The 10,126-nt window shown below is 38.2% G+C and overlaps 1 protein-coding gene across 1 annotated transcript; it reads left to right on the forward strand.

Annotated features, from left to right (window-relative positions):
* Positions 1-4,395: 4,395 nt before the first annotated feature.
* On the forward strand, positions 4,396-5,275 carry LOC117627387 (protein P21-like). Its single transcript, XM_034359462.1, has one exon. It carries the CDS (start codon positions 4,425-4,427, stop codon positions 5,100-5,102), a length of 678 nt encoding a protein of 225 aa, XP_034215353.1. The 5' UTR covers positions 4,396-4,424; the 3' UTR covers positions 5,103-5,275.
* The last annotated feature ends 4,851 nt before the right edge of the window (positions 5,276-10,126 follow it).

A 10,126-nucleotide genomic window follows, 5' to 3' on the forward strand; every position in this document is an offset into this window, starting at 1 on the left:
ATCATCCGCCACTACCACCACAATACGCTTGTATTAGTATTTTATTATTGCACTTTGTTAATTTATGTGTACATTTTGAATATTATATATATATTTATTTATTTATTGGATAATTTGATCACTATTTTTCATATGTAATTTTATTTTGAATATGTCAATTTAAATTAAAGTAATTAAGAAAAATCTTACAATTAAATTAAATTTAAAAAGTAAAAATTCAAAAAAATTAATATAATTAAATTAATATCAATTTAAATTAAATTGATTTAAAAAAAATCATACAATTAAATTACATTTAAAAAGTAAAAATTTGAATAAATTAATATTAAAGAAATAATAAAACAAAAAGTCAAAAACCTTGCGCGACAAAATATTTTGTAGCGCAAACTATTAAATTAGTTTATTTTAATTAAAGAAATTTATATTTGTTTATTTTAATTAAAAAAATTTAAAACACAAAAAATATTTTGTCGCGCAAATATTTGCGCGACGTTAGTATTTGTCGCGCAAAACTCTAAAAATGTGGGCGGGTACCAAAAATGGGACGTGGGAATTTTTTATTTTTTATAAATTTTTTGAGACTTTGAGCGACCAATGTTTTTCGTCGCGCAAAACTTTGCTTGACGAATATTTTTCGTCGCGCAAACCTTTGCGCGGTCAATGTGTTTCGTCGCGCCAAACTTTGCGCGACCAATATTTTTCGTCGCGCAAACCTTTGCGCGACCAATGTGTTTCGTCGCCCAAAGTTTTGCGCGACCAATATTTTTTCGTCGCGCAAAGTTACTTTGCGCTACCATTATTTTTTCGTCGCGAAAAGTCACTTTGCGCGACCAATGAAAAAACTTGGTAGCGCAAAGTATTTCTTCACGATCTTTGTTGAGTATGCACAAGAAAGGGAGTATTTGCGCAAAAAAGAAATGGAAAAGACAGATCAGGAAACCATGGCGATGGATACAAGTCATATGTCCCATGAAACAAAACAATTTTGGAAGCTAGAACGAAGGGATGTTATGAGAAGAAGACTTTTCCGAGATGATGGGTCTAACAACACGGATTGGTTGAATGATAGAAACCATTAAATTAGTTAGCATATCTTTTATGTATTTGTATTTTAGTTGTTTTCTATTAAAGTTGTTGTAATTCATGTATTTTATTTTAGTCGTAATTCGTAATGACTTGTATTACATTTCGTTATTTGATAAACAAAGCATTCAATAAATTACCTTTTTATTCAACATATTCCATACTTCAAACCATACATAATAAAAATAAAAATAAAAATACAAGGCACAATAATAATAACCAACCACAACCAAACCATAATAAAAAAAAATGCAACACAACCTAACCATAACTAAATAAAATATAACCAAACCATCTATGCTCCATCATTAATCTTCATTGCCTTTCACCGCCCATAGATGCTCCATCAAGTGAACTTGACGCATTTCATGAATATATGAAGATTGCATCTCCGTATATCGATCTATCATTCGGGTCATCAAATGACCATCCCTCACCAACGGTTCCGGCTCAAACGGATCTCCATTTGGCCCGATGGACCTTTCATAAATCTGTGTCAAAGCCGTGTTCATTGGATCCGGTTCGTAGACCTCTAAAGCATCATAATCGTACTCATCCTTCACAATCATATTATGGAGGATGATGCAAGTCATCATAATGCTTATGAGGATCTCCTAATCAAACATACGGGCTGCAGCTCGAATAATCAACCACCGAGCTTGAAGGATGCCAAAACACCTTTCGATATCTTTCCTGTATCCCTCTTGATATGTAGCAAATAATTTTTACTTCTGGGATCGGGGATTCGGAATGGATTTTATAAAAGTCGTCCACCTCAGGTAGATGCCATCAACTAGATAGTATCCCGTCTGGTATACTGTATTGTTCACTTCATAGGTGACATTGGGGCCCTGGCCTCTCAATACATCGTTGAAGACGGGGGATTAACCCAGCACGTTGAGGTCATTTTGTGATCCTGCAACTCCAAAGAAGACATGCCAAACCCATGTGTCGAACCCATCAACCGCTTCAAGGATGATACTTTTTTGGCCTTTTCTATTTCCATAATTACCTTGCTAGGCAGTTGGGCAATTCTTCCATTGCCAGTGCATGCAGTCGATGCTACCAATCATTCCAGGGAATCCTCGAGCTTCGGCTTTTTGTAGAAGCCGTTGGAGGTCCCTAGGAGTAGGTCTACGCAGGTAGTCCCTAGTGTACAGAGTTTCAACAGCTTGACAAAATCTTACCAAAGCCTCCAACGTAGTGAACTTCCCCATCCGGGCAATCTCATCCACCTGATCAGCAGATGCTCCATACGCCAACATTCGTATAACAGCTGTAAGCTTTTGCTCCGAAAGAAGCCCCAAAACCCCAGCAGCATCACACTTTTGAACAAAGTGTGCATCATAATTGCAAATATCATGCATGACTTTATTGAACAAATGAGGTTGCATTCCAAATCGCCTTCGAAAATCAACATCAGAGTACAAAGAAGTTGGGATAAAATAATCTTCCAAAAGATTCTTACCCCGAGAATGCCTATGTCTTTCCACATTCCGGCGGCGCCCGACTTGTGAACCACGGCGGCGACCTTGGTTCTCTTCTTCTTGCAAAGCCACTGCTATGAGAACTTGCTCATCGGCTTGTCTCTGCAACTCATTGACTTCATCTGCTCTACGGTTTCTCTCTCTTGTTTCTCTCTCTTGTTTCTCTCTCTTGCATCTCCAAGCATCTCCTAAATTCTTCCATTCAGAATGAATGAAGTATGAATTCTAAACTCAGAGAAATGAAAATGTAGAAAGATGTGGTGTGAGAGGTATGAGCTGAGACTCTGGTTTTATAGAAAATTTTGGCAAGATAGACATGCCACGTGACTTGATTTTATTGGATGAAAATCTTATCTGAAATTTGAAATTCATCCGAAATTTGAACCCAAATTTATCTTAAATTTGAACCCAAATTCATTCGAAATTTGAACCCAAAAATTTATCTGAAATTTGAACTTTGAAATTCATCCGAAATTTGAATCCAAAAATCTTATCCGGAAATTTTATCTGATTATGAATAGTCTTGACACGTAGGAACCCGAAAATCTTATCTGAAAATATTACGTAAATTAATTATTTTCATTAAAAAATATGAGGAAAAAACAAAAAAATGAATAGTAATTGCCCTTAGCTAAGGCAACTGGTGGAATCACAAATTACTATTTGCAAGGGCAACCACTATTCACGTGAATAGTGGTTGCCCTAACTCCACCCTTGCCATGGCTAAGGGCAAATGGGTGGAGTTGCTCTAAATGAAGTTTGCTTTTTCTGAGAAAATCCAATTAGAGATTGTGATACGCCAAGCATCTTGCGCATTTCAACATTATCATCAACTCGTTGACTGATTCAACTAGTAATCTGGAAATTTGTTCGTAGTTAGAATTCGATCCATGAGGAGCCTATGAAATTTTAACATCTGTTTGGAAATTTGTCTTTCTAAAGTCATGATGAGCATATTATATTTACCTAAACAATTTACCTGGTATAATGAACCTATTTTTTTTCCCTCGAAATAATGTACTTTTTCTTTCCTCTAATAATGTATACCTAGTAAAACAATTTATCTAGTATAATGAACTTATTTTTTTCTTCTAAGTAATGTACCTATTTTTAATTTATAAAAAATGTGCATAAATTTCAATTATACAACGTACCTATTTTCTATAAATTATTGTGTACCTATTTTTAATTTATGAAAAATGTACAAAAATTTTAATTACAAAGTAATTGACCTATTTTTGTTAATTTGTTTTGGGTGAATAATATACCTATATTTTTATAGGTATATATTTATATATATATATATATATTATATTTTTATTTTTGTCAATTTTAACATCTGTTTGGAAATTTGTCTTTCTAAAGTCATAATGAGCATATTATATTTTAAGATCTGGAATATGCCAACATTGACTGGCACATAGTGAGGATCTGGAACGAACAACCACTCAAAATTAAAATGCTAATTAGATTTTTATTATTTTTATTACTAGAAAACTGACGTGTAGGGAAATTATTGTAAAAAGAAAACAAAAATGCGAAGAAAAGGGTAGGCACGTGTTCCCATGTGGGTTGCCAAACCAAACCACACAAAAAACCAATACCCATGTGGGTAGGCATTAATTATATATATAATACAAATGATACACACACACTTTGGGTCCTTTTCAACTAAAGTATATCCGATTGACATGATATTGGCCCTATTTCCATGTGTGCATGGAACAATGAGCTAAGGAAGGGACGTCATTTTTCAAAATTATGTACGTCATACACTGCCCCTTGCCTATTACCCCGCTCTATATAACCTTAAGACACCTTCTCACAGTTATTAAAAAAAACACCACCTCCAAAATGAGTATTTTCAGAAACCTCCTAGTCTTCTGCATCCTATGTGCCACTCTCTTCTTTGCATCAACCAATGCAGCTCATTTCGATATCCGAAACAATTGCCCCTTCACCGTCTGGGCAGCCGCCACGCCAGGCGGCGGACGCCAACTTAATAGAGGCGAAAGTTGGGGCATAGACGTGGCTGCCGGAACCAAAGGGGGTCGCGTTTGGGCCCGGACCGGATGTACCTTTGATGGAGCTGGACGTGGGAGATGCCAAACAGGTGATTGTGGTGGTATCCTCCAATGCCAAGCCTATGGCCAAGCCCCAAACACCCTAGCTGAATATGGCCTTAACCAATTTAACAACTTGGATTTCTTTGACATTTCCCTTGTTGATGGCTTTAATGTTCCCATGGACTTTAGTCCCACGTCTAATGGGTGCACTAGGGGTATCAAATGTACGGCTGATATTAACGGGCAGTGTCCTAGCCAACTGAGGGCTGAAGGAGGCTGCAACAACCCTTGCACTGTGTTCAAGACTAATGAATATTGCTGCAATTCTGGGAGCTGTGGCCCTACAGATTTCTCTAGGTTTTTCAAGAGTCGGTGCCCGGATGCTTACAGCTACCCTAAGGATGACCAAACAAGTACATTTACATGCCCTGGCGGGACCAACTATAGGGTTGTGTTCTGCCCATGAAGAAGCAGATACATCTTCTAGTTTATAGTATCTATGAATAAGTCTGATGCAATAAAATTAGTTTGAGGGCTTTGTCATCAGCACATGTAATGGTGTGCATTATGTAAAACAAAGTACCTGTACTCTCTCACTCGGTTCAGACATCATAACGAAATGAAAGTCTCAGTTTTTCATTTTCTATTGAGTAGCACCATCCTTATTTCGATCTATTCGATGAAAAATGAATGAAAAATAAAGTGAAACTCTTACGATCATTTTATTTTTCTTAATGCTGGGCGATTTTGCTTCATATTTTACCTAATGAATGTGAAAATTTGGTTACCTAAATTCGAAACTAATGTTGAAGCTCAATGGGTTATAGCTCTTCTATCACAAAAGGTATATCTTCAGCGGCAGTTTGAGATCTAAAATGGAAAACAATTCAGGTTGTCAGATGCAGTTTGAGATCTCTAGGGAAGTTTCTCTGAGGGTCCGTTTGATAACTATTTTAATTTTAGTTTTTTGTTTTCATTTTTTGTGCTAGAGTAGTGAGGGGAAAAGAGGGAGAATGGAAGTGAGAATGAGAGTGAAGATGAGATTGAGAGGGAAGATGAGAAGGGAGAATGGAAGGGAAGATGAGATTGAGAGGGAAGATGAGAAGGGAGAATGGAAGGGAAGATGAGATTCAGTTTTTAATTTTTGTTTTCACTTTTGTTACTCCTCCGCTTTCATACTGTCTCTCAATCTCATCCTTACTCCCATTCTCACTCTCATTTTCCTTTATATTATGTTATCAAAAATAAAAACTAAAAACTAAAAGTAAAATGGTCATCAGACGGGCCCTTATTTTTTTGGTTTATTTTTTATATTTTAGAGTGTTTTGGTTCTATCTCTTTTGGAATGCAATTGTCCCTTCACCGTTTGGGCAGCAAAGTATTGCAAACTTTGACTATAATATTCCATTAATAACAATAATAATAATAATAATAATAATAATAATAATAATAATAATAATAATAAATCAGGTGCAAGTCTGATTCAGTCTTTATATCACACAAGTATCGATAATAATAATTATATTTGAGAACTATGTATGAAACTAAATACATCTTAGTAAAAAGTAAGGATTTTTAAGGCCCTTAATATTCTTAGTCCAAAAGATGCCTAAGGCTAAGGGAGGGGGAGGAAGCAAGTCAAAGTCGATTTTTAAGGCCCTTAATATATCTTTTTAAGTGCCGTATGCTGTCTTCTTGTTGATTGGTCAAAAGGAAAAACTTGGTCTTGGTCATAGCAATATAGGGTAGATATTGTTGAATATAATGACAATTAATTGAGGGTGGAAAATAATGTATATGCCAAAATATCCTGTCTCCTTGAGAAGCTGTGGACAGAAGGCGTAGGACTTTTCCTTCAGCGTGGACTGGCCACAGACCCACTCATGAGTCTTTCATGTATTTTGGCAGCCTGCTACTAAAATAATTGGACCAGCCTTTGTGAAAGCTATATATGTCTAACGACAAAATATCAATGCTTACTTAGTAGGAAGTTGATCTCTTAAATCTTGAAATGTATTTTCAAACAGACTTTAAATGTGTGTGAAGCTTTTTCAAGAATTAACATAATTAACCGATATTTTAAACTCAGACAAATTTAATATCTATTTCCTTTTTCTTTGTAGACACATTATATTTGTATTTTTTGTCTGATATAATAGGGCCAAAAGAGACACATATTCATGCTTGATGTCTTATTGGATAGGGATGATTAGTAACTCTATAAAAATGTAGCTGAATGTATCTCATTGATTTAGTTTCATAGAATAAAAATTACACATCATTGGTTGAACAGGTGGTCAGGGTTCTTTTTGATCGTTCGGTAAGAAGTGTATTCTTTGGTGAAGAGTAAGCTAGCTCCTTGAAGCTGCTGAACGACCCATATGGCAAGGTGTGGCACCAGTCTTGGGCTGCTCCTTGCAAGGTCATTGCAAACATCTTGCACATCAACGCGTTATTAGCCTTGTAGAATATCATGATACTTTTGATGTGCTTTAGATGGCTCTCGGGATCGGAATCCCCTTTGAAATGCGTGAAAGAAGGCATAGAGAATCTCTTTAAAGGAGCAGCCTGCTCAATTTCGATAGTGAAAGGCGTAGAGTTTGCTTGGTCCACCTCCCTGCGTAGAGCATATTCGAAATTTCCACCAATCTTTAAGTTACGAAGTCGGTCGTTTACGAGCTTCTCGACTTCCTCTGCGCGCATGGCTTGCCGATCACGTTGGCGACCCTCGTGATTCAGGCGGGGATGGTTGACCTCCTTGGTTGCCCTGCCCGTGAGGCAGATTGGTGGATTGAGCTTGCGAAGATTCCTCCACGAGTTGTCGCCGCAAGTTGGTTCTCGAGCAGGTTAGTGAGCATCAGTCATTGGGTTCGTCATGCCATCGTTCACGGACTCGTGCTCCCTGTGAGATCATTCTTGAATGGATCGTCGACCGACTCAGAGTATGGCTTGCAGATGTTTGCGTCTCGTCAGCACGATCTCGTTCTCTCCCCTTTCCAATTTGTCTCTAACTTACATGTTTGGGATCCCTCAAAATGCTCTCCAATATGCTCGCGGATTCTTCTCTCCTCGTCATGGGCTCCAAAGTTAGCACCTTGATTCAAGTTGATATGCCTGAGTAGTTAGCCAATTAGATTGTTTTGGTCGTCGACCTTTTGCGCGAGTTGATCCACCCGTGAATCGGGCCACTTGACTGCGTAGGTTGGGTAGAGAGGTGTGGATCGGGCCCAATGACATATAGGTTAGGGCTCCGTTAGATGCACACACGGGTGCATACGTTAAGTGTGGTTGCAGATGAGGGAGAGAACGAATCTGCTCCAAGACTGGGACGACATCAGAGTAGTCGTGGGGCTGTGCAGCGAATCCGGTAGCTAAGTGGTGTGGCTGCTGATGCCTCCCGACGGCAAAATGGCGCAGCAGAGCAGCTCTGGTAGCAGTCGCTTGTGTTTGCAAGGCTGTGGAGGTCACGAGGCCATGTGGCGACTGTTCTACAATTCCAACAACTGTCTGTAGCGGCTGTTCTATAATTTTAGCAGTTGTTTGCATCGGTTGTTCTGCAACTCCAGCAGTTGTCTGCAGTTGCTGTTCTGCAACTTCAGTAGTTGAAGGTGGCTGCATAGCGTTAGGAGGCGGTTGCAAGGTGTTGGCAGCCACAGTTCCGTGTGGTTGCAGCAAGGTTTCCACCACAAAACCATGAGATGGGCCTGTTGTGGTGGTGTTGCTCTTCGTACGTCTTGTATCAACCATGATTGTTTGAACAAAGTGTGGAAAATGGATTTGGAGCACGCATTGAGTATTATGTCGTGCTCTCAATGAAAGCACCAATTTGTGAGAGCAAATTTTCCCACAAGAATATTCGATTGGAAAGATTCCCCTTCCTTCTCCGCCATCTCTTTCTCCCTGCAAAATAGAACAAATAAGAGGGCCACACCGGGGGGTGTTGTTCAAAGGCCCTTTGATGCCTAAATTAGTTCAAGAGTTTGTAAGAAAAACACTAGCTAATCTAGGGTACGGAGATGTGTTTATGGTGTAAACCGGGCAGCTAGAGCCTTATGTAGGAGAGAGAGAGAGAGAGAGAGAGAGAGAGGAATTTTTAGTAGAGTTTCAGTAGAGATTTCAAACGTACCTCAACCCTTGTGTGTGGCCATCCTTTTATAGTGGTCTTGGAGGCTAGGATTTCAGAGGAATAATTCCGTAGATGGAAGGGAATTATTCCTCCCCGATTTGGAATTGATTTGATTAATTAGGGATTTGATTTATTAGGATAAATCAAATCCCTAATTGTGGTAGGTATCAAATCAATTCCTAATTTGATTAGGTAACTCCTCATTTAATTGGGAATTATGGTAGGAATCAAATCAATTCTCTAATTAATTAGGTAACTCCCAATTAGGTCAAATAATTCCCAAATGGCTGGAATCATTTGACCTAGGGTTTTGATTTAATTCGGTTTCCACAATTACTATTCTCGTAAAGCATCAAGATGGGTTTTGGAGGACAGTTGCATGGTGAAGGCAGAGGAATGCTTGAGAAGGGAGAGGGTTTTCTCATTACCTACATCCATGTAGTGAGAAGAAACTGGTGGAGACAATGCAATATTTGTTGTTGGTGGTGCATGGAACTCAGCTGATAGAAAAGAAGCATTATGAATCTGGATCCAGTGCTCGGCGTACGATTGTTAATGTGGAGGAGGAGCTTTCTAGGAAACTTATTGGCACTTCTGCTTAAGGTTGAAACTTGGTCCAGCAGGCTGAAGATGCAATGCATGAATGAAATCAGTAATGTCTGTCGTTCTATTAGTGTTTGAATTTCAAATGGATTTAAATTGATATAATTTAGGGATTCGTTAAGTAAACTTTTTCCTTTTTTTAAGGGCAACTTTTCGTTGGGTTGGGATTTTAATACCCCTCATTATTACGAGATATTGTTGTATTAGGAAATAATATTGTAATATATTTACTTTCATGTATTGTTCTAGGTCAAATCCCACCTAAAGTGGATCACGGCTTCTAAGCCTTAGAAATAGGAATTGTAATGTATATATAACCAGGTCTGTAGACTTTTATCAATACAACGAAAATATTCAGCCAATCCCTTATTTCTTAAGATGGTATCAGAGCATCCTGGTACGTGATTTTTTTCCAAACCATAGCACTCCTCCATCATGACGGGTGGAGAGCAGACATCACCACAAACCAATTCCAACCATTCACAAACCAATTCCAACCATTCAAGCACCAGCGACACCAATCCCAGTATGGATTCATCACATCCATACTTTGTTTCTCATTCAGATCACCCCGGCCTCATGCTCGTTCCCATAAAATTGAACGGCACCAATTACCCATCTTGGAGCAAATCCATGATTCATGCTCTCACAGCCAAGAACAAAATTGGCTTTGTCAATGGATCCATTAAGCCTCCTTCAGAAACTGAACAGCCGACAAAATATGCTCTCTAGAATCAATGCAACAGTATGATTTTATCATG

This window comes from Prunus dulcis, chromosome 5 (assembly GCF_902201215.1).
Source record: "Prunus dulcis chromosome 5, ALMONDv2, whole genome shotgun sequence".
NCBI lineage: Eukaryota > Viridiplantae > Streptophyta > Magnoliopsida > Rosales > Rosaceae > Prunus > Prunus dulcis.

Bases quoted from the DNA above. Each gene is read 5' to 3' on its own strand.
- LOC117627387 (XM_034359462.1), top strand. From the start codon at position 4,425: ATGAGTATTTTCAGAAACCTCCTAGTCTTCTGCATCCTATGTGCCACT.